A 26,691-nucleotide genomic window follows, 5' to 3' on the forward strand; every position below is an offset into this window, starting at 1 on the left:
TCTTACAGTGTATTATAGTGTAATAAAGAATAGTGTATAATACTGGTCTGAGTATAATTTGATGTAGTATAGTGGATTGTGTAGTGTATAGCGGAATACAATACAATATGAATCAGCACAACACGGTACAGTGTAGTGTGAAGTGTTGTGTAGTGTAGAATACTGGTCTGAGTATAATTTGATGTATTATAGTGGATTGTGTAGTGTATAGCGGAATACAATACAATATGAATCAGCACAACACGGTACAGTGTAGTGTGAAGTGTTGTGTAGTGTAGAATACTGGTCTGAGTATAATTTGATGTAGTATAGTGGATTGTGTAGTGTATAGCGGAATACAATACAATATGAATCAGCACAACACAGTACAGTGTAGTGTGAAGTGTTGTGTAGTGTAGAATACTGGTCTGAGTATAATTTGATGTATTATAGTGGATTGTGTAGTGTATAGCGGAATACAATACAATATGAATCAGCACAACACGGTACAGTGTAGTGTGAAGTGTTGTGTAGTGTAGAATACTGGTCTGAGTATAATTTGATGTAGTATAGTGGATTGTGTAGTGTATAGCGGAATACAATACAATATGAATCAGCACAACACGGTACAGTGTAGTGTGAAGTGTTGTGTAGTGTAGAATACTGGTCTGAGTATAATTTGATGTAGTATAGTGGATTGTGTAGTGTATAGTGGAGTCCAGTATAGTATGACAGAGAACAACACAGTACAGTTTAATGTAGTATGGCACAGTATAGTGTTGTTTAGTAGTAGTATTAGTGTGTGTTTTTTGGATATTGACGTAGCTTTAACAATGTTTCAGTCATATCGCTACAATATCTGCAGTATATCAGTTTATAGTGATGATAGACTAGGGCACCATTCCGCAGTTATTACTAACAATTAGGTGGGGGTTTTATTATCTGGAAATATTCTTACTGTTGGGTAAATGTTTCCAGGTTGGTCACTGGTGAATAGCTGAAACAAGATGGGACCAAGATTAGAAAATTGGGGTACTCCCGATGAGATGGTGCTCCTTTAAAACATTTCTAGACTATTCTTCTACTATTTATACCAACTGACGTGATTATTCTCATGACGTCCCTGTCTTTGTTCTCTTGAAAATCTTTACTTGTTTATATATATATATATATATATATATATATATATATATATATATATATATATATATATATATATATATATATATATATATATATATATATATATATATATATATATAAACTTAATTATGATCAATAACGAGATCAGTAAAATAAAGTCCATATTTTCCTAAACGACTTGGTACAACGATGCAATATCAACACTTTTTCTCACTTTTGACGATATACTTCGCAGCTATGTATGACTCATGAAGTACATTTAAGCAGCAGAACAAAAAACCATGACACTGCATTCTTTATAGGGATTCGAATTGGGTTTTGAAAGAGGGAGTTATGTGAAAGAAATTCGGCTAAAGCACTAAAGTAGGTGTCAAAAGGCCAAAATACATTTTTGCCCGCGAGTTGGGAAAATGAGTTTTTTTTTTTGGCTCGCTCACCAAGAGGTGTATGCAGGGGAGAAGATATGGCTCTTTAGCAAATCAGCTCACTAATCGGTGTAAGCAGAGAGAGGGCATAGAGGAGTTTAACCTCTCACAAATGCGTAGGGGTTTTAGCTCACTCGACAAAACATGTTCACGCACCCAAAAGAAAACCTCTTAATCAAAGATTAAACTGACTATAATATGTACAGATACAACAAGAGCAGAGTCATAATCGTAAGTTGGCTCAGCTACAACAAAGCAGGATAATTACCTCAATGATTATAAAAACTGTTTTGTGTTCAAGTAAGGCATCAAAATATGCAGCCTTTTCTGTTTCAGCGCAGGATCCTGGTCCTTTGAAACGACAGTTTGAACCTCCACTCAGTATCTGCTGCAGTGTCTGGTACCGTGCTAGTAGCAGACTTTAGTGTGACACCATATTGTGGTTCGCTACTTTGCGTATCTTTTGTATTCATTAACTGGAGCATCTCTTGCCACTTTCCAGCAATAGTCTGCAAGCACTGATGGGCTCCATTCGCCCTGATAGCGTTTCTCCATTGTTGCAATGTCCTATTGAAATCGCTCGCCGTGCTCGTCGCTCACTGTTTCGCAGTTCGGTGGGAAGCAAAGTCTAGATGACAGTGCAAAAATGTATCTTTAGTGATATGTTGCAACTAAGGCTTGTGTATGCCTTGCGGAGGTTTTCCACGAACTCACTGTAGCTGTTTGCCTTGTCGTTTTCGAGAAAATTTGTTGTAGTTAACTGGAATGCTTTCATTGCCGTCTTTTCCTTGCCACGCAGTACACTGTCAAATGCATCATATCGAAGAAGTTCATTAATCTGAGGACGAACAAATACACATTCCTTTATAATAGCTGAACTTAACCTTGGAAATTTTCCACGGAGGTACTTGAAAGATGCTTGTGTTTTGTCCATGGCCTTGACGAAGTTCTTAATCAGACCCAGCTTGATGTGCAAGGGCGGTAAAAAAATCTTCCTTGATTCAACAAGTGGTGGATGCTGGACACTTGTCATCTCTGGCTCCAATGACTGTCGGAGTGGCCAGTCTCTCTTGATGAAGTGGGAATCTCTCGTACTACTATCTCATTCGCAGAGGAAACAGTAGTACTATATGTATCCATTCTGCAGACCAAGCAAAAGAGCAGGAATCTTCAAATTGCCACCCAGCTGCCACTGATGTTAGCCAAATTTTATGAACCTCAAAAGTTGTTTCATGTTTTCATAGGTTTCATTCATATGGACTGTATGCCCAACTGGAATTGATTGCAAAACGTAGCCATTACGCAGCAAAACAGATTTAAGACTCGTCTTCGATGAATCAGTGAACAGTCTCCGCTCATTTGGATCATGGTCGATGTTGAGGGCTGCCAAAATATCATCGATGATGTTGTAGGCTACAAGATCACCTTCCATGAAGAAGAATCGCACAAGATCTCTTTGACGGTCACGGAACATGGAAACCATAACATCAACTGCCATGGGATTATACTGCTGTAGTCTGGAGCCCAACATATCTGCCTTACTCTTGTATAGTTCCAAATCCAGTTCATCTTGTGTTATGAGGTGTGGTTCAGATGAGGAGGATGGGGATAATATAGGTCATGTGACATTGATGTTTCAGTAATAGAAGTTTCATTATATTCCTGTTCCTCGTCTGACTCAAGTGAGAATGATTCTGGTGCATCAGGAACCGCATTCCTTCTCCATGGGGAACTGGACGAATAGCTGATGGTATTTTTAGACAATGCACAGGACGCTTTTTCTTCTTTGACACACCTTTCCTAACTAGAGTCACTATATAGAAGTACAATTGCTTATATAATATGTTAGCTCAATTCAAATTACTGGCACTGCAAAAGGCATAACTTTCTTTTCCTGTTCAACCACTGGCAAAGATGTGTTGCACAAGTGTTGCAACATATATGTGGGTCCCACCTCTTGTCCAGATCTCCAATCTTGCAGCCAATATACAGGTGATAGGCTTTTTTAACCATAGTGGTTATACTGCGCTTTGCTGATGCAAAAGTTACTTCACCACAAGCATAGCAGAAGTTATCTGCATTGTTCACAAAAGTATGAGGCATCTCTGCTCACATTGGCTAAACAGAAATGTGTCACTTTTAAAATCAAACACTGACAAATAGGAGAGCATGACTATATGATTTCTAGAGCTGATAAAGGGCAATATGTTCAGCAGAGTGGTATAAGCTTAGTTATGATTGCATCATCCATGACTTCTAGGAATAACATGATGCAATTTATATAATGTATGACCCAATACCAGCTTCAGACTGCATCATTCATTGTTTGGTCTACAAGGCAAGTACTGTCCAAACCTGGTCATATATGTATTTGTAGATCCATTCAAATATGTATTTCTGGTTTAAGTTGAGATCCTTTCCCTTTATAACTCATATATTCTCCGCCATTCCCACGTCAAGGGTCGTATATACTAACCCAGTATCATATCTTTAAAACTAGGGCCAATCAACAGTTTAAGCATCATTTTCGCTCTCAGTCACCCAGAATTCGTAAAGTCTGACTACATTTATTTCTCCAGCATTTTGGATGTAGACCAGTGTTAACAAAGATACAATATTGTTGCCACACATGCATAGGGCGGCGAGTCATAGAATCAGTGGTTCAGATAAATAGTTTAGTGCTTTAAGAATTTACAGCACCATTTAAATTATTGACTGCAGTATCGACATGTTTTTGGTAGTCGCATCCTGTGCCTCAGTAAGGCTAAAAAGACACTGTTTTTGTTGCAACCCATTATAAGAGTGTCTGCCATTCTATCGCCAGATTTACAAACCCCATCTTTGAAATTAGCATCAGCCCACAGCCCACATTTGAATAGTCATTGACCTCCCTGTCATGATGAATGTGTACAATTGTGTGGCCTCTTCTGAGTGAGGTATGCTTAGGATTGTATATTAGTTATACCCATGCTTAGGGCGTCATGAATGGAAATACGGATATGCTAACAAAAGTTTTATTGCGCGGGAATTACATTATTTAAATTATTAACATTCGGCAAATAATTGATCTTTCTTAACCGCTTGTTTGGGTTGATTTTAGCCTGCCAACGATTCGATTTTGTAGCCTCTCTTGTTCAGGGCGCCATTCATAAAAACACCAGCCTTGAGAACCCTGTCAGTTTGGTTTTCAGCCACGGCTTGTCACTCCACATCGTTTACATATCTTCCTGCGGCCGCATTCTACGTTCGATTTGGGCTATCAATGATTATGTTATGTTGCCAGTAATATTTATTGTGTCATGGTCTCACAGGTGTGAAGAAACGTTTTCTTTCTTGGTTGTCTTTGTTTTCGACACACGTCTTCTTTTGTCTTATAGAGGTGTTAAAAGCAGTTGCAAACATAATGAGGCTATTTTCTATGTATTTTTGTAACCGAGACTCCGTCATCTGATGAATCTGCCAATGACACAGCCGTTTTTTGCGAGCGCCGTTCATGATGTCACTTGTCTTGAAAACCCTGAGTTCATCGCCGCTGTCAACGTACTTTCTCTTGTTGACTTATATTGCCTGTTCGGATCAGCTGCTTTGGGCTAACAGTTTATGCAGCCCATAATGTTTCAGTCCTAGCAATCGGCGTACCGTTATTGCCTTGTACACCATTTGAGTTGAAGCTCGTGATGTGACCTTCTACAACCGTAAAGGTGGTCAGCTTGATCTGGACTGTAAATACGTCAACACCCAAGTTTTCTTTTCTTTAGTATCCCTTTTACTGTATGGTCTGCGACAGCGGTGCGTTCGATCAAAACTTCGTCCAGTGCTGTGATGTCGATCAAAGAAAGAAACCTACACTCTGGCTGTAGACTACCGCTGGCGCGGCATCTGCATCAAAGGACAGAACGTTCAAATATATCCATAGGCACAACTGCAATATACTTAAAAAGTGGTTGTTCTAATACAAATGCAACACTGTTTCAACAAAGGTTTTGGGCTTTTGATTATTCTCAAGAACTGTTAGCATGGTAATGGAAAGCTGGTTACATGTATGCATATTGGCCCATTTTGGAACTGGAAGTTTTGGGATTTGCCAAACATACTTGCTTTCAGCCATCGTGAACTGTTGCGGGTTTAATCTCCATAAAGAAGTTTTTCTCTTGTTGCCGGGTAAAAATATATGCAAGTTCCTCCCGGTGAGTGAGTGTGTTGGCTTAGTGAGTGAACCAAAACCTAACTCCTAGATGAGAGGTACCAAGAACCACTACTCCTATCGCTCATGTTTCCACCCCTTGATGAGTAAGCCAAAACACGTACCCTATCTACTGCTCTGACCCCTTGGTTAGTGAACTATAAACCATACTCATCCCCTTGGTGATTGGGTCAAACCCCCAACTCGTTTCACCGGCTAGTGGAAAAAATATTTTGGTAAAATATTTTTTCCTGCTATTACATGTACTTTTAGTGTCTAAGCTAAACTTCTTTTTTACACCTACTGAAAGTTTCTTCTATTTTATATACCTTATCCTGAAGACACATTTGTAAAAGGTACTTAGTTCCCATTTCCTCAGCATGATGTAGTCACAACGAACAAACTACAAGATAGAGTCGTATGAACCTTGCATAAAACTTGCTTTGCAATGTTTAATGTAGGAGTTTTCAATCACTTATATTTAGCTGATTAATGAAGTTAAGTAAATAAACTATAGTATAGTAACATATACTATAATATTATGTTATAGTATCATATCGTATTGTTTAGTCTACCATATTATAGTGGAAAACGGTATTGGATAGTATACTTTATTATCTGAAAGAATGATGGGACATGTGTTAATGACCATGACAATAGATTTTCATCGCAGTTAACACTGTATACAGGGAAATGGCGTTTCTTTCTAATCTGAATAATTTATTAATTAGTGTTTATTACATCTCGTGCATTTCATAATCAAAAGTTCATGGTCAGATCATTTACTGTTTGCATTCATTTATATCGGAAAGTTGTTGAGACCTATATCATTCTGCTTTGGGGACAATTATAACATTTGCATCTTTCGAAAGCAATAAATCTACCACTTGGCCATTCCTCCTATTATTTATCTTAAAAGGTTTCATGAAACGAATCCTGTAAGTTACATATTTTTATTCCATATTTGTAAAGTACATGAAAAAATAGCATTGTAACAACAGTGTGTTTTAACATTCTAAGAAAATAAAAACGGTAAAAATATTGACTAGAAAACTTTCTTTCACTTTGTGCAGTGCCATTGGTGCAAGTGAAAAACGTTAAAGGTTATGCACTTAACGGAACATCCGCAATGATCAGGTGGGACGCACTTCCTGACAGCAGGGAAATCGTCAAAGGCAAAGTCCTTGGATATAGGGTAACATTCCCAAGTAGCAAATCTATTTCTCCATGTATATGTATATCTTCTTTCATGTAATTTGTAAACATGATATAAGCCAGGTGGTGTAGGATAAGTTCAGGCAAACATTGACCCATTGAACGCTTCAATTCGTCGAGAAAATGTTTATGTAGGACTTGTGTTCTGCGGGAATGCTCGGCTGCTTGTACCCATAATTCCTTGAAATGAGGCATTAAGGCTATATCAGACCCTGGAGCATTTTCAACATCCCCAGCAACGCGCACACACATATAAAGAAATAACTTGTCCATTATACTGCGTTGCTGGGCCATCCAAAGGTCAGGGACCCCGCAGTAAGTTTTCAATTTGCTCCACTTTTATTCCGACCTTGGCTACATACAACTAAAAAGCACAATGTTGCTAACACTAAAGGAGTACAAATCATTACATTTTGTCAAACACATTCAATGACTGAACAGTTGTCCGTATCTATATGCACTTATTATCGTATCCATTTCTAATCCAAGTTACCAGCCTTGCAGTGGTAATTCGTCGCCATGGATTTGGAAGCTAAAATATGTCTTTGAAATTTTGATGAGCTTATTCCAAATGCATTCTTTGATGCTGGGCGAGTCTCTCTTTTGAGAAAGTGTAAAATTAAATATATTTGAAAGAACTGAATCCTTTACATGCAAATGTGAGCAATAATAAGTAATATGTAGATAAGGTACCAGTCGCAGAGGGTTCCAAAGCAAACTATACCATCAAAAATATGGCTTATGAAAGAAGGCATGTAAGATGTATGTCTTATAAAGTATATTAAAACATTTATAACTTCTATAAGGTTTAATAATTATATTAAATATACTTTTGGAAAATGGGATATTAGTTGCTTTCAATCCTGTGTTAAAGCTAACCTGCATTTAATAACAGCTACTATTAACAATATAAAGTCTTTTCTTTACAGTTTTGCAACCCAGAATCCCAACTATTATTCATATACACGTCTGTAGATATGATGAACTAGTGACAAATTATGTAATATATATCGTTGAAACTGTCTAATGAAATATAAACATTATGAGAGTTCTGAACGTGTGCAAACTTTTTTGTCAAAGATACATAGAATGAATGAAAACGAAACCTCTCAGACAAAAATTACTTTTGTTCTAGATTGACTACTTTGACAAGGACTTTCCAAGAGGGATAACTGATTCGCTATATATTCTTGAACCAGTGAATCATGGTGTTGTCATAGGACTTGCCCCACATCACAATTATTGGTTCACTGTTGGGGTTTTCAACTCTGCTGGAATGGGCACGCCTAGTGAAAGATTCCTAGTACCCATTGATGAATATAGTAAGTATTTGTGAATTCTTTTGTTATTGTGTGTCCCATCCTTGTGACTGTTGAGCTTATTATAACCATGAATTAATAAATTAAACAAACAATACTTAATCTATGAAGACCGTGTCACCTTTTTCTTCCATTAAATGAATATTATAGACGGATTAAACATGTTTTCTGTACAATTTCATTTGCGTCACCACTGACATGTGATTCTCCGTGATAAACCAGCCATAAGTTTCATGATAATGTTTTCATAGTTGTCCTGAATCTGCAGAATACTTGATACAATAGTTATCTTTTCTTGGCATTTCTTCGGAAAATATCATGCTTGGAAAATTCCACTCATTCCTTATGGTATATGGTATACATTGGTACGGACCTAAAGATTGCAGTTCCCATTGTAAATAGTTGGCTGTGATCTGCTCTTGACTATCCTTAAAGGCATATGTTGCGTATCACGTGTTATGACTTTGTTGTGAAGAACTCGACATCATATCTTGTAACCACCAATCACACAAGACAGCAACAAAATACATTCCATCTTCGAAATTTTGAAAAATATGTATTTGTTAATGGTGCTTGTTAAGAAATTACATGTAAGTGTTTTAAAAGTTCTTAATATTTTAATATAACTTTTATTTTTTTCAACCTGTCAGTAAATTTAATGTGGATGGATAGACAAAAAAATCTAAAAACTAATCTGCAACTGCACGTGCAGCACGCCGGACACCTCATATGTATGCGCGTGACGTAATATAGGTAAATGAAAGTGATATAAACGTCATTGACAGTGATGTAAAATGTTGGAGAAGAATAACACTTCTTTTGAGGTGGTTACATCGTGTTTAAGATAGTAGCAAATCCATGGAAGAACACCCACTTTTTGAAAGCTCAGAATGTCAGTGCAAGATGGGTCCCACATGTGTTGACGGCAGATCAAAAACAAACTTTCGTTGAAATCGCCGAACAGCTTATCATCAGATATGAAACTGCCTAGATAAACTTGATGTCTATGAATCTTTGCATCCATAATAATTCATGCGTTCACAGTTGAAGAGAAAATATGAATCAGACTTTACTTTAAGTTTAAAATATCCAAGAGAATGGAGTAAATTAAAAGCAAATGAGGACGTAAGTTTCCAACTTTAGCATCACTTAGGAAGCAATATACAGAAGACGAAAAGGAGAAAGAATATGCTGCAGAGAAGTTAAGGACATAGGTGTGGTTTATTGGCATAGAATATATTTTGTTCTAAAAAGTGCACAATATATGTAACTGATATATATATATATATATATATATATATATATATATATATATATATATATATATATATATATATATATATATATATATATATATATATATGTGTGTGTGTGTGTGTGTGTGTGTGTGTGTGTGTGTGTGTGTGTGAGTGTGTGTGTGTGTGTGTGTGTGTGTGTGTGTGTGTGTGTAATATATGTGAGTCACTAGAAGGGTGCAGGGGTGCGGACCGCACCGGACAACACCATCAGAGAGGGTGACACCAACATTATTATATGCTCATTTTTTTCCCCGTTAACTTTACATTGTCAGAATCGTTCAGTATTACCCGATACTGAACTCGCGCGACAATACACATATAGCATTCACGTGCATAAAGGAACTACTTTCTATTGTAAACAAACAATGGACGCAGACGCCAGCACTTTTGATTTGTACACAAATCATGTACACTCTCGTAAGACGCTCCTTACGTTGTGGTTGTTAAAATTTGTTTCTGAATGAACTAAAAGAGATGTTTAGTGGACTGCCACATACCAGCTGCGTTGGAACATTCCGCGTTGATACAATGTTACGGATTTAGGCTAGCTACATTATATAAGAGACGCAAGATAAGGTCCTTACAAATAACATACAAGTGACAAGTCATATACTCTCTTCTTTACTGGTGATAAGAATGGCAAAATAAAATATACTTACAGTTTTACATCCTGAATTTCCTCAAAATGTATTTTCTTAATTCTGTAAATCCGAATTACATGAGCCATGTCATAGGTTTTCAATCTGGATTTCACATTTCGAAATTGTGTTATAATTTCGATGATAAGTGCAATTGCATCCTGCTTACTGCACTCAAAATGAAAAAAAGCATTAAATTCCATAGCGTCTCTTTGATAATTGCAATTGAAAGACTTCATATTTTTCCCACATTATGATTTCAAACATTCAATGACAGAAACAGAAACACATTTGCAGATGTCAACACGCTTCTCCCTAGCTTATTAAATCTCATGTATTTCATGTGGAATCGTCACATACAAATCCAGTCCATAATCACGAAATTTCCTAGAATCGAGAAAAAGACCAAAATCTATTCATTCCAGATCAAATGGAAAAGTTGTTGCAATGCACATTCATTCACAATATCATTTCAAATTTCAATTTTAACTAGACACGCCATTTTCTTTCGAAAGTTATGTCGAGCGCGCGATTAAGTTCAAATTTATCTGGGCTGAGTTATGTGCGCAGTAATAATGTTGATTTGTGTAATGATGAATATGCGCTTGTGTATTGGGTTTGGAATGCGGCATACATTCATTGACGTTGTTTCTTGTAGTGTATTGTGTTTATATATTTAAACCTTAGGTAGAATAAAAAAAATGAGCATATAATAAAAAGGTTACTGCATTTGTATGGGAAAATATGAACTCGTTTTGTCGGAAGGATATACTGCACTCCCACGGTCGTGCAGTATTCCATCCCAAAACTCGTTCATATTTTCCCATAGAAATGCAGTAACCTATAATTACTGTCTATATAATGTTTGAATTTTTAAGCAGAAAGGAAGTCCATGGCGGTGACATCATGAATTACCGCACAAGACTGACTATAACATTTTTGAATTATTTTGTAGGAAGGAGGTCCATGTAGGTGACATCATGAGTTACCGCACTGAGTGACACCAACTCTAGTGATGGCACTGTGTGTGTGTGTGTGCGCGTGTGTGTCTGTCTGTGTGTGTGTGTGTGTGTGTGTGTGTGCTGAGGATGTACAAGACATTATTTTAATAATTGACGAAAATTGGCTTGTCTTACAAAACTAGCCTTGTTTATTTGGAGTTGAGAAACTCTTCACAGGAGACGTGCTTGTGTGTGCGTTTGAAGGATAGAAAGAGAGGGAAACAAAAGAAATCTGAAAGTAGCATAGGACTTTCACAAGACAAAATCACATCTTTTCTAACACAACACATTGAAGAATAATAGTATACATCTTTTGAATACTTGTTAAGCTAATTATTTCAGTGGTCAGAATATGAAGTTTTAAGAAAATTCCTATCTCAAGGAAATCATTTAAATTGTTAGTAATGCTTAAACTGACCATGTGCCTGCTTAAGCTGAGTTGTGGTTGTCGTATGTATGCTTAATGTAAGCTACTAAATTCTGGTTTCTCTGATGATATATAGCTTTCTTTGTATGCCATTACTTTCTATCCGTATATCCGTTCCAGCGTTTATTTGTTCGTTCTTCCCAAATCCGTTTGAGTAAATTAACACAGAAACAATTAAACTTAGAGCTATGAAATAGTTTCTAATTTTATTATGGTCATACGTAATTGGCTTGGTTTGATATTCAGACCATTACAGCTGTATTTCATTTTTCTAACACCGTTTTTACCTATGTGGCCATTTTGTACATAAACCATATTAGGTATGTAATCTGAAAAGCCATATCAGAAATAAAAATGAAGTTTAAAACGTATTTAGATTCATTTGTAGATTACTGGATAAGACGTTCAGACTTTTATAACAGTTCTTTAATTAGGATTAATGGCATTATAATAACCATTTTGATTTAAATAAAATGTATTTATAGATTATTATATGCTCATTTGTTTCTCCGTGAAATTTACATTGTCAGAATCGTTCAGTATTTTACGATATTGCACATTTTCATATTGAACTCAGGCGCAGGACACGTGTGCCCAATAGTGTATCAGAAACTACTTTTTAAACAAATCACGTAGTCTCATGTAGCAGACGCTTTACCTTTTGGTTGATTAAATTTGTTTCTGAATGAACTAAAGCAGACGTTTCGTGGACTGCCACATACCAGCTGCTTTGCTACATTCCGCGTTAACTTTTTTGATACCATGTTTCGGATTTTGGCGATAGACGCCATATTTCATAACATTGCTTGGTACCGACAAATAACATGCAATGCATAAACTGTCTCCTTTAGCTGGTAGTACCAATGGCAAAAACTATACTTACAGTTTTACATTCTGAAATTCCTCAAAATGTACTTTCTTAGTTTTGCAAATCCGAATTACATGAGCCATGTCATGAGTTCTCAAGCTTACACATTTCGAAACTGTATTGTAATTTCGACTATATTCCAAGTGCAATTGCATCCTCCTTACTGCACTCAAAATGAAATAAACATTAAATTCAATAGCGTCTTTTTGATAATTGCAATTGAAACCCTTCATATTTTCCCTACATTATGATTCAAATAGTCAATGACAGAACAAACACACTTGCCGATGTAAACACGCTTCTCCCTGGCTGCTTCAATCCGACGTATTTCATGTACAATTTGTACAGATGAATCCAGTCCATAATCACGAAATTTCGTAGAATCGACAAAAATACCAAAACCTATTTATTTCAGATCAAATGGAAAACTTGTTGCAATGCGCATTCATACACAATATGACTCCAAATTTCAATATTAAGTAGAAAAAACGCCATTTTCTTTCGAAACTTATGTCTAGCGCGCGACAAGTTCAAATTTATCTGGGCGGAGTTATGTGCGCATTAATAATGTTGTTGTTGTGTAATGATGAATCTGCGCTTGTGTATTTAGATTGGAATATGGCATACATTAATTTACGTTGTTTCTTGTATTGTATTTTGTTTATATAATTAAGCCTTAGGTAGAATAAGAAAATGAGCATATAATAAAAAGGTTACTGCATTTGTATGGGAAAATATGAACTCCTTTTGTTGGATGGATATACTGCACTCCCAAGTCGTGCAGTATTCCATCCAAAAAACTCGTTCATATTTTCCAATACAAATGCAGCAACCTATAATTACTGCATTTGTATTGAAAAATATAAATGCGTTTTTCTCAGTAATATTACACGTATTTGTTTTTAATATTGAGGCATATTTTCCCATACAAATGCAGTAACATTTTTATTAAACACTCATTTTGTTTTTCTACCTTAGACTTTATTATAATTTTCTTTTTACAAGGAACAAGGTAAATGAAATTATGCTGTTTTCCAAAATAAACACGCAACCGTAGATGTATCAATACACAACAACAATGTTAATGTGCACATAGCACCCCCAATGACCATTGAACTTCGTCGCACGCTCGACATTCGTTTTAAAAATATTCGTTTAGATCTACTTAAAACTGAAATTAAGAATCATATTGTGAATGAATGCTCACTGAAACAACCTCTTCGAGTTGATCTGGATTGGATGGATTTCGTTTTTCTGTTGATCCAACTCATTTTGGCTTTCTTGATTGTGTTGAATTTGAGTTATCGGGTCAATTCCATTTTATGTACATGTGATTTGAGCAGCTGAGTCAACTGCACTGTGTTTCTGTTGCGTCATTGATTGTTTGGAATTATAATAGTGTAAAAATATGTATTCTTTTGATTGAAATTATAAAGAAAGCTCATTCTGTGGAAATTGAAGATACATAAATTTACTTTTATTTATTCCCAGCCTGTTTCTTGCATGCTCTTTGTTGGAGGGACCCTAGATATGAACTGGATGGCTTCTGTCACTTGCCTAATATTGTATCAGAATAGTTAAAATGGGAAACTTGCAATGCAGCTGGTGTGTAGCAGCCTAATTAGCCAGCGTAAATAAGACTTCTTCGTCGTCTTCGCTTGTTGGCTATAAATGCCGTTAGTTTCCTACCAAGACCTTCATTCAGTTGCACATGGCATCATTATGCTTTTGTGTGTTATTTGTATAGATTTTAGACAGCACTGGTCAGAAACATTCTATTTGCGAAAAGTTACGAATGCCTCTCCTAAATAAGTGTTTAGATGATCATAATTGTATTTTCAATTACTGCGTCTCTCACTTCATGCGAATATCATGTTCATTCGTTTGCTTGTTTGAAAGTTTCTTTTGTGACTTAGTGAACTCGTTCACATCGTTAACACTCTATCATCTCTGCTTTCAGATAAACGGAACAGCTTGTTTAGTTCGTCCACAAACATACCTAATAGATCAAAAGAAAAGCTAAATGTCTACTACATGTGCGTACATTGTTTGTTTACAAAGTAGTTCCTAACACACGTACCCTGCAGTATGTAGTCATGAAGTATGGAAAAATACTGCACGATTCTGACAATGTAAAGTTATACAATAACAACACTTTATAATGAAACAGTGTACTGAGTTATAATTCTTGCCGCGCACGAATACTGGAAATTATGACTTTTTCCTAGCTCCTTAACTCGTTCAGCCAAGCGCTTACCTGCATAAAGACGATTCGACAATGGTGACAGAAATTCGAACAGACAACATACTATTTATGTAGAAATTAACTAGCTAGATCGATACTTAGGTACAATTGCTAGTACTGTGATACTAGATTAATGAAATTTTAAATAAACGCTTTACCTTTTTACAGCCCCATCTTACTACCCTGAAATCGTATGGGTGTATTCGCATGGCCCTCACAGCGTCCAAGTAAAATGGCGCGGGATCAAGAGCATAGAATTTCTTGAGGCTACTCTGCTTGGATATAAGGTCTGTATGTCCCCAACCCAATTTCTGTGAATATATGTATACATGAATGCAATAAATAATTATATAATTCAGATTATATTCCACGACAAGTCAAATATTTTCGGCTTTAGCCCATTTTCTGAATAGGATCTAGGTCTTCTACTATACAAATACGTTTGTTCGGTCTTCCATGACAATACCTACTTTATATATTTTTCTTGACAAAAAGTTCAACTGACGACTGCTACAAACATCTTAAAAAGTACCATCTTTAATGTTCAGAAACTTACCACACTGTTCAGTTAACAAATTTGCAATATTAACGTTTCCACAGAACATTTTAAGGACGTTAACCATGATCAACGGTTACGTCATGCAGAAAGTGTGTGAAAGGCATCCTTTCGATTTAATTACTAATATATTTATGGTCAGATTACATATAAGAACATCATCTTAGCAGCAAAAGCATGAAAAGATGTTTTTTCTCGCTTAAGAATTACATGCTGTGATATATTCTCAGACGATTTGTAGTCAGCGGTTCTTCCGCCACCATACTTATATTGACCTACGTGCATAGCCTATATTGTGCTGAAAAATGTCGTAAAACCCACAAAATGAACAAGTTTCTAATAGTTTTTCTTCTAATCACAATCTTTACAAATTGTGAAATGCATCTTTAATTAATATTACAAAAAGGAATTCAGTGGTATACTGTAGACTAAAACGAAATAATGTGCTAAATACAAAGTCAGTAAGATATGAATTGGTTTCATATATTAATAATTAAATGACCGATAATTAAAACCCAGACAACATATTTATGTATATGGATGTAAAGGTCAATTAAATGTATTTGTCTTTTTTTCAAAACTATGTCGGTCTTTGCCAGTATAACTGTTACCTGACCAGTTGCGTAAGTTTGCGTTCTATTAAGATGGGACTGTTTTTTAAGTAGTTAAGGGTGTTCATCCAGAAGCAATGTCATTAACTCGTTTCTATCGTATTACAAATCAAATATTGCAATTAAAACCTGTATAAAAGCAATGGGCATTATTCCGCTCCGGAGCCAGAAGTCTTACTCTATATGACCTTTTCTCTAAAACAATGGTCCACATAAGTCTACTGATATAAACCTTAAGCCACTGGCTCCAAAATCTGCATATTACCCACTAATCTGGGACATCTAGGTCACTGTCATTTTAATTGTTACGAGAAAAGCATAGGACGTTATGTTATACTACTGATACTACTTGGAAACCAGATCCAACGGTTTTCACATTTTGAAGAGAAACTCTGAACCATCTAATCCACTAGCCTTCCATTATTTGCGAGATAAATCAGGGTCAGTTGTCTTCAGATTTATAAAAAATGTCAGGGTAATTTGTCATAATTTTAGTAGACAGACCTGAACCAGTGCTAGTCAAACATTTCTAGACAAAAGCATGGGCGGTGGCAATCAAATTGTAGAAAACAAAATAAAACCTACCTGTACTAGTGGGGCCCCGAGTGGCCGAGTGGTCTAAAGCGCTCTCCGTTATGGATCACTTCTGTCTGCGTGGGTTCGAGTCTCGGATTCAGCCAATGTAGGTATGTGAGAAAGCTTGCCAGTAGCTTCTTGTGGGTCGGTGGTTATTTCCGGAGTTTTCCCAGGTTATTCCTCCAAAATTAATACTGGCAGCCATGTATAGCCTATCGTGTGCTGAAAAATGGCGTTAAATCCTACAACAACAACAAACACAACAACAACCTGTGCCAGTGCTAGTCATGATTGATGTTATGACAACAAACGTATATGCCTGTTGTCTTCAAAATAGTTGTTGTAACATCATGGGTATCAACAGTTCCTACACACAAAAGTAGGCAATAATAACCGGCGTATTCTCCAAATTTTATTAATTTAAATATGCAGTGAATCCAGACAACTTCGAAACATTGTACGTTATATGAAAAATCAGTGACCCCAGATTTTAACACGACTGACAAGCAACCTACCGTACCAAGTTTTATACCTCTGATATAATGATATTTCAAGTAACAGTTGTACTCAACAACGTGCAAATAGCTTACATAGAAAAATGACTTTTTTATGCAAACAGCTAAACATGTTTGATAAATGTATTTAAAGTTCTGATAATGAAGATTCAATGAATAGATACACAGCACAATGTAATATGAAAATTTGGCAAAATCAATTAAAATTGGTCAGTATCAGAATATGGAATACCTTGCTGAAATTTATGAATGACAATATACGACTCCAAGTAAAATCAACATATCTGTATCACATATTCTTTCAGCTAAAATAGCTGCTGTTTGAAAACCAAATACCATTAAAAGCTAAAATATTTTAAACCTACGAGAAACAATATAGATCCAAAGCTGTCTCAAAAAATTGGTAAAAACGTTTACATTCTTACTAATTCTGAATGGCTGTATATAATTGGAAAAATAAATATTTTATTGATCATGATCTGTAAAATACAAATTAGTACATAAAGGTACATACTTGGAGACCCCAAAATAACTGAATTTAAATCTTATAGAGCACAAACGTTAGCATTAGGAGCTGAAACAGCTGAATAGTAGAGAAATATGAACTTGTTTCTTTCTTTAAGACAGCAAAAGACGAAATGAAAGAACATGGCGTCTGCATCTAGTGCTAGATTAAGCGATTACTGAGTTGAATTAACTTTAGCATGTCAAGTCGGTGAGGATAATGCTCACAGTCATTTAGACATTTAGCTTCCAATGAAAATTCTGGATTTATGTTTATGTATTGTTGGATTAAATGTGATTTGGTCTGATTCTTTACGGCGCAGCAATGCAAGTTGGTTTTTTGGTGCCGAGGCAGTTGGAATAAAGTGCCTTGCGCAAGAACACACAATGGTTGCTGACAGACTTATCAGTTGTCGTCTGATATTTAAAACCTCATATTCAGTTTACGTCAGATATTTAGTATACAAACATGGGCCGGTGGTCATAATTTTTGTATGACAAAAAATCTAAGCCAGAGGTTGTTATATATTGATTACAAAAACCTAAGCCGATGCTAGACGCAGTTTATTTTTAAAAAACGCAGGGGAGGTGGGAATCAACTTCTAAATATAAAAACCGAGCCAGTGGTCGTCAGAATTGTTGTTTTGACAACAAACGTATATACCAGTGATCTTCAAAACAGGTGTTACAATCAAATGGGCATCCACAATTCCTACACACAAACGTATGGGATACAAAAACTAGAACCGGCACACTTTTGGTGGTGATCCCTTCACAGTAGCCACTGAGTCACCGGTATTTCGAATTAAGCTGGTGTAAAATTTAAATGATAATCATGGAAAACACTAAAACTTTAATTTAGGAAAATACACGTTTATTTGCATCTTAACAAGAATTTATATGAATAATTAAAGACAGAAATTAACAAAGAAAATAAATGAAAAAAGAAAATAAATGAAATTTTGAGTCACTTATTAACTTTAACAATACAACTCAGTTCTTATAAGAAACGGTATAACAATCTACAGTTTGCTTATAGAATCAGTTGGAAATGGATTGACTTGATATAATTCCGAAGAGAGAAGGCATGGAAAACTATTAAAAATAATACTTTGTGCTCAAATAAAAATTAAACAAAAATGTACTGTCGAACATATTACCTAAAAGTTCAAAAACGTTATTTAGAAAATTAAAATACTAAAAAAAAGAAAACAATAATAGTTTAAAATTATGACTATTACTTTGTTCTGGTTTGAAAGCTGAAAATTGAACCTCCACAAGCAACCTACGGTGCCTTTTATACTGTCAGTGGAACCCACGAACTCACTATCCAGCCCACAAACCCATAAAGTTGGTTTGCATTTTCCAACAAGCACGAACTATCGTGTTCCAGTCAGCAGTCTCAGAAAGGTCTAATTTGTTAATACCTTTTGTACTTTACCAATGGTATTAACAAGTTCTCTATCTTTACATACATCACTATCTGTTATATCCTTTTGTATCCCAATAGATGTTCAGTTTTCTATAAATACTAAATCTTAATGTTTGAAATCCTTAATACTATTACTTAAACTTGAAACAGATAAATCGAAGACCGTTTTCATTGAGTTAATACCACTTCCGCTCACAAAAAGCTTATTCTGCAAGTCAATCATCTTTTTTGTATACTTCTTTAAGTTATTTTGCCTCTGCAATTGTGAAAGTCTCGATTCAGTTTTAAAATTCTATCCTGTCTAATATCTTTATTAGTCTGCTCTCATCTTTTAAATTTTTATACAACTCTTGTAGTTGTGATTGTAATGCAGAGTAAGTGTCTACAGGCAATTTTTATATCCCTGTATCACTCTCCAAAACTAATATTTCAGCATTTATTTGTAATTGGTTGCAAGTATATTGTTGTATATTTCTACATGTCCGTCATTTGATTCACCTCTCACAGTTTTTAAGGTACGAATGTTTCCACAGGCCATATCTTTTATTTGTCTCTCACAGTTCGTAAGGTTTGTAAAGCGCTTGAAATAGTACTAAATCTCTCGGTTAGTAACTCCTGAGCAACAGAAATCTTTCTATCATCTATTTGTTTTCGCAGTTCTGCGAGTTTTGGTAGATTTTTGTGTAATACTCTTATCCAAGTCCTTTGTTTATTAACTTCTTCTCTCCTTGTTTTGTTATCGTTGGTCTTATGTATTGGGTTGTCAGCACGTTTTTGTAACAAAAATCTTCAATAGATTTTGATATTGGATATGCTAAATTTGTAATAGTTTATTGTTCAAGTCATGGTTATGTGTTTGTCTTCAAGGTTAATCATTTTCATCATTTTCTTATGCCTTTATGTATTTAAAACTAACTTCATTGGTACCAAACAGATATTTATGCCAGTTATTTAAGACGCGGCGGCAAATTGATTGTCTTACCTCCGTTAAACATGTATTATACAGATATAGGCAATAGCCGTACCATTTAACTCTATTACTTTCGAGGTTTCAATTTTAATTTTTATATTTAGTCTGTTGATTGCGTCTCTTTATAACTCGTTACAACGTCCATTAACATCATTTGAGATGAAATCACCGTGAAAACTCTAAATATATCTCAGTCTGTCCTTCGACAGTATCTATGTAGGCTTCGGTTTTAACCAGAGTGGCTTCGCTTTGTAAGTAATTAGATAAGATTTCGTAGAACTATTTGTTGCTGCTTTTTGCAACAATGTGTTGCATTCAGTAATTGTCCTATTAAATTCATTATGAGTTCTTTGTTTCATCCAAAGTATTCAGTTCATTCACATAAGAGGTATCAATCACATCGTTTCGTATATATGCTAATGTTATTTGATTGCATCATCGTCACGTAAATGTAGTTTACATCCAGACAGCAGTTTTCTTGCCTCGATATGAGCATCAAATTATGCATACTGGATTTTTCTCAAATTTGATACATTTTTGTCGATCAAATGTTCTAATGAAACCTTACAACGAACTGTTACCGTCCACATAGCTCATTTTAACTGATTCTGCCAGAATTGTAAGTCACAGTATGATTTCAACCTTTTCCTTCAGTCATTAATAACAAATTTAAACTGTATTTATCAAAACTTTATTTAATGTTCTGTATATAAAATATATAATTTCTGCATAGCAACCCAATTTGGCGTGCAACTCGATATGGATGAGAGCGCGGAAGATGTATTTTTTCAGCGTTTCGCGTCTTCATTTGCATTTGTTTCTAAATATGGTTGACCAACATAACTTTACTAAGGATATTTCATTTTCAACTAAATGAGATATGCAGCTGTGTTTTGAATAAATTGTTAATGTATTGCATTTGCATCATTCCTAGCTTTTATTTATGTAAGTGAAGACCCTTGGGTGCCTTTTCTCATAGACTTTGGTTTCCGCAACATATATATTTACCTGAAATTGTTGAATCGGATTTGAGTTTTACGTGCAGCTATGTATTGAAGAGCTGCCATATATTGTTCAACTTTCATTCATCTACTTCCTATGAGATTCATTACAATATCATTAGTGAAGAAGTGGTTGTCTTTCTTTCAAACTTCGGTGTTTCACATGATCTTCCAGCATTTGAAGCAAATTATATGTGCTTCTTAACACGCTGAAGCTAATGTTTGCATAATTGTGTCAATTTCTGTTGCACAGCTGAAATGGTGGATAGCAAGCGATGACATCAGGACAGCCAATGAACGTATTGTAGACAAAGTCTTTGAAGCAGTCATTGATGGTATCCAGAAAAACAACGTCTATAAACTGAGAATTATGGGCATTAATAGAGGTGGAGACGGAAGAAACAGTCCCACTGTGTATTTCACTCTCGGTAGGTTCTGTTAGTTAATCTATATATCTTGTATCAAACTACGAAAAATGTTTTAAAATTGCAGTTTTCTAGCCAAATCGGGCTTGCGAAACTTTTTCAAGTTCCAGAGAGCGTGCCGGATGGCAATTTTTAAACCTACACGGTACGATGTAAACTTAACTAGGTCTATGGCCAGGCAGTCGGTTGCGCATGCCTGATTCAAATTCTTCTCCTTTGAAAACACGTTCATATATTTTTGTTATTGTTGCTATTCCATTACTCCCTCTGTTCCTCCTCCTCTACTTCTTCTTGTATGTGTTTCTTTTCTCTTCTTCTTCTTATTTTTCTCTTTCTCATTCTTTTCTATTCTGCTTATTATTTCTTTTCCCTCCCTCCCCTTTCTTCAAAATTTAGATCCTTTCCCCTACATCCCCTTTCTTCAACATTTAGATCTTTTTCTTCTGCTGCTGAGTGTCCTTAATTTATGAATGGGTCATCACAATTCTGACATAAATTGAGTAATATTTGGGTTAAGTGAACCACCAGCCTTTCAACTTCTTCCTTCAAAGACGTTTAGCATATTTTGTATAGAGCATTTCAAGCGGGTCTGTGAATATCTCTCCGAAAACCCCTACTTTCATTATTAAAGTACCCTTCTATGGACCTACTACAATTAATATGCAGTTAAGAAGAACATTGCTTTTAATGTCCTTCTAATTGTTTCAGTTGTGCAAGCAAGTTGGTTACGTCCTCAAAACGCCAATATCCGCATTTTTTACATTGTAAATGATTGTATGTACAACATTTAGCCATTGGAGATGCTCAACATCAAAGATCAACAAAGCATTGTCCCTGTGCAATAGACTATGGTAAAGTAGTATATTAAAAGCACATATGAGTATCTTAAATGATAACCGTTTGAATAACCTTTCCCACAACTTTGATGAGACATGATGTGATGACATATGATTGATAGATAATTGATGAATCCCGGTAAATGGCTAAAACTAATATTTTGAGGTGTTCAGCAGGGGCCTGTACTAGTACTTGCATTCTTTTCTCCTATATAAATATTATTGTTGATAATCTAAATTGCTTGCTTCAAGACCTTGTTAAAATATACTAATTATTATACTAGTGATATTGAGAACGATTGGTCCTGCAAATTGATTTCACATTTGATGCACAAAAGCTGCAGCATTTTTTATATGAGGCAGAAGGTACAGAAATTTCGAAAGTCTACTTGAAGAGAATATATATAACCATTGTCAGTAGTCATTGTCATCTAGAAAGTTTTTTTAAGGTAATAATATTATTAATTCTAGGTCAGATTTTAATTACAATGCTTTGAATACTAGAGTAAATAAATTCCTAGGTCAAATTTTTATACTCCAATGCCGGTGTTACGTGCGAAAAGTTGCATATGCCAAACCTTCTGAATAATACAGAGTATTGGAAGATATTGATCGTAAACGTCGTTGGAATCCATTAAAAAAAATAAAAGCGACACTTCTTTACATTATGAACCATGTAATATCTCCCTCGAATTGAGAAACCCTGCTATTTTCACACGTTTGCAAATTAACCAGATGTCGATCGGTGACATCCGTGGGTCAACCGATTTCAGTTGAAAGCTGGAGCAAATGTTGTGTTGAGGTCACCGTTGTAAACATAAGAAGCCAACACCAAACTCAGATTGTCTTCAGCCCAAGTTCGTACTTTAACTTATTACAGCACCCTCGCTGATCACCAGTATTCTTCCCAGTATTATTTTTATCTAACGTACGTTGTTTCTTCTTAGACCCGCTTAACAAAAGCGGACCTGCCTCTCTTCATTCCATCTTGTGCGCCTCGTGCGAATGTTATTATTATTACATTAATCATCAACGTAATTTGTCGAATGAATCACATCACTACTTTCGGAGAACTCTCAAGAAAGTACGGAATTATCTGACAGAATTAAGGTGTTCCACCTCTTAGTTCTAAAATGAATATACCAACGTCGGATAAGTCCAGCATCTTGTTTACTTCAAAAAACTGTTTATGTCTGACAGCATTTTTAACCAGTCATTTCCTTCCTTCTAAACTTTACTTAGATAGCAAGAAAGGTCAAATTTATAATAAACTGTGGCATTGGGGCTTTAAGCAGACTCGTTTTATAATTCCATCATTTTGGTGTAGCCTATTATGTTTTGTTGTGTGTCCGTCTAACAGTCCGTTCGTCGACGTTTGCTTTTATATACAATGACTTCAGAACAACAGCAAGATTCTTCACCAAATTTTAAGATGCGTGTACTTTAAGTTAAAAATAAGTCTATCAATTTTGAAGTCAAAACGTCAAATGTTAAAATTCCTGTGATTGCGTGATGAAAAATGCTTCTTGACAAAAAATGTTCTTTGTTTACGTTTAGAACATTTTTGAAGGACTTGCATATTGAGTAACGAATATGCCTTAATATTTGGGGCGAAAAGATGATAGGTGAAGGTCAAGGGAGAATGTTTTATTGTATGATAACGTTCATGCTAGACAATTTACCTTTACCAAAGTTTGTGGATGGCTTGTAATTATGACATTGAAGCGGTCTATTATTCTTGGAGTCAAACGTTGAAGGGACAAAGTTATTGTATCTGGAATAAACGATGTTTTGAAGAATAATATTTATTCTCGAATCAATTTCTTGATCAAAGTTTGTGGAGAGTTAGCTCTTATGGTTATGTATAGCTTCAATTGATTTTAGAGTGAGAAACTCAAAGGTCAGGGACATTGTGCTCAGTAAACGGTGGATTTTGCAGAATAACATTTATTCTAGAGTTGGTTCTTTCAGCAAACTGTGCATGGCTTGTACAGAGCTTAATAAGCCTACATATATATTATGTGGTCTAGTGTTTAGAAGTCATGGTCTTGGTAAGTTTTAGAAGCCTACCTATACATTCTGAGGTTTAGCATTTAGAGGTCACAGCCATAGTAAGTCAATAAAGCCTACTTAAAGATTCTGGGGTCTAGCATTTACAGGCCATGACCACGGTAAGGGAATAAAGCATACCAAAAGATTCAGGAGTCTAACGTTTTATAAACCTACTTATATCTTATAAGGTCTAGCGTTTAGAGGTCAGAACCATAGTAAGTCAATAAGCCTACCTATAGATTCTGAGGTCGGACTTAAGAGGTCAGGGCCGGTCAATAAAGCTACCTATCGAGTCTGGGGTTTAGTGGTTAGAGGTCACGATAATATTGAGCCTAATAATAAACTAATAGTTTCTGCACAATACCTTTAATTCGAAAGCGGATCTTTGATCCCTGTCATTGTAACACGTTGGTTGATAATCTTCTCGGTCAACCATACCTTATTATTTTCTTTATACGTGAATATTGAAGACGAGGTGGACCATTCATGGTACTTTGCAAAATGCATATGAAGTATGAGAAATCTCACAAATTATGATACAATTAATTTGCAAAAGTACATCTTAATAGCCACCATATACAATTAAAAATGGTTTATAGATGTATTTGAAACTAATGTAGGTCCGTATAATCTGTTCTTTATTTTTCTTTAATAAGATAATGAATTATATAGTTCCAGATTATTTACATGAACTACTATCTCCTAGTTTTGGAAATACTATGTCTTTTCGAAAAGGGGAATTTCTAGTGTTTTATAGTTTTAAATATATAATGAAATTAGTATATGATACACCAAACCTATTACAGTATAGGTGAAAATTTACTTTTTGACTAAAGTATAAAACGATTGTAGTTACCTAAACGACGAATGGAATTAAACCAATCTCTCAAATAATTTGAATTGTTCTTATGGGTTTAAATGGTTTCGAAAATGCTCAGGAAATATGAAGGTCACCTAACTGAATGCCATGTTAGTTTATGGCACGGTTCTGCATAGAGTATGCATCCATTTTCTGTCCTTCCATCTGCAGTTGCTATTTGTAACGTCTCAGCAACATGTAAGCTAATTTTGATAAAATCTGACAGAAATGTTCATTAGGATATGTTACAGAAAATGTGCCCAGGGCGATACCGAGAGTAAATGGCTTCAACATTGCTGTACCACTTTTCGTCTTCTTTGCCGGAATGACGAATCCAATTTGCTACAATCTGGTAGACGTTTTTCTTAGGACATGCTCTATCATAACTTGGACCGGGATTGCACCACTAGCAATGGTGTGACGTTCTTGAGGAACGAAATGGAAAATCTATTTTTGATTTTCCTCGAGAATGTCTGAACAGTTTTGTCCATCTTATTAGAAAGGTTTTTAGGAATTGCTGAATCAAAATTAGGTTCAGGATGGCGATTTTGAAAAGGTTCTGGCGTCCAATTCAACCAGGTTTAACATCTAGTTTCAGCCTTTTAACATACATGGTGTTGGAATTTTCTATTTGAATATGTTTGGGATGTCTTCCAAGCAATGGTGTGGCATGCATACCAACCAGGTGGAGAAAACTGTTTACAAGCTTTTCATCTTTTTATAATAGCTGAGTCAATTTAAATGAAAATTTGGTATGAGTGTTCCTTAGAAAATGCTTTGATGCAACAGTGTCTTTGGTGGCTGCGCAAAGAACATTATATCTACCTAAGCAACTAATTAAAAAACAAGGCTTTAATTAAACGTGCTACGAATGTTTTAGGCAGATTGTATTAGGCTATTTTAGACTGGTTTCCTATTGTGGTTTTCATAGCACCCATGTTGAAAAACTAGCTTTACGCTTTTCTGTAGAACGACTGAGCAATTTCTGATCTAACCTGGAAGGAACAATTCTCTGGGCGTGTCGTACCTATTTGCGTCTACGAGGCTTCATAATAATGGTGTGGCTTCCATTCCAACTTGCTGAAGACATATTTCCAATTGCTCCAGAAAGATTGAACCACTCAGATCGACTTTGGTAGTAGCGATCCTTCTGAAACTCTCTTTAGATATTGTGTCCTGTGTGGCTCACCTAGCAACGATTTAGTTTTCATGGCGACAAGGAGAAAACCTTATTTGCAGTTGTTCTCACGAATGGCTTAGCCAATTTTTATTAATTATAGTAGAGGTGTTCTATCGGAATTACATGCATATGTGCTTTCGGAAGGCTTCATCTTTTTGGGTCCAAATATTACGGCGTTAATGCATTTTTCAACAACTTCGAATTCACACCAGATCATAATTTAACCAGCAAAGATCAAGACCACTAAACATATAAACACATTCTAATGCAGTTTGTTGTATAAATTGTGTCAGAGACATGAACGTTGATTTGATGGGTTGGCCTTGTCCATTCAGTTTAGATAGAATTAAGGCCCTTGACCATTCATTTCATATCTTCACATAACTGATATATCTTAGGAGCCATTCAACGTATTCCGGTGTAATTTTGGTAT

At 35.5% G+C, this 26,691-nt stretch overlaps 1 protein-coding gene across 1 annotated transcript in view; it reads left to right on the forward strand.

Moving 5' to 3' along the window:
* Window positions 1–26,691, forward strand: part of LOC149780081 (contactin-like) — a 104,998-nt gene that overhangs the window by 77,158 nt on the left and 1,149 nt on the right. The window contains exons 21-24 of the mRNA XM_089936839.1: window positions 6,804–6,925; window positions 8,081–8,267; window positions 14,910–15,028; window positions 21,160–21,334. Coding sequence (XP_089792965.1) covers window positions 6,804–6,925; window positions 8,081–8,267; window positions 14,910–15,028; window positions 21,160–21,334 — 603 coding nt within the window. The remainder of the gene's footprint in view (window positions 1–6,803; window positions 6,926–8,080; window positions 8,268–14,909; window positions 15,029–21,159; window positions 21,335–26,691) is intronic.

The sequence above is a fragment of the Sinohyriopsis cumingii genome, chromosome 16, assembly GCF_028554795.1.
Source record: "Sinohyriopsis cumingii isolate HCF-2022 chromosome 16, ASM2855479v2, whole genome shotgun sequence".
Taxonomy (NCBI): Eukaryota; Metazoa; Mollusca; class Bivalvia; order Unionida; family Unionidae; genus Sinohyriopsis; species Sinohyriopsis cumingii.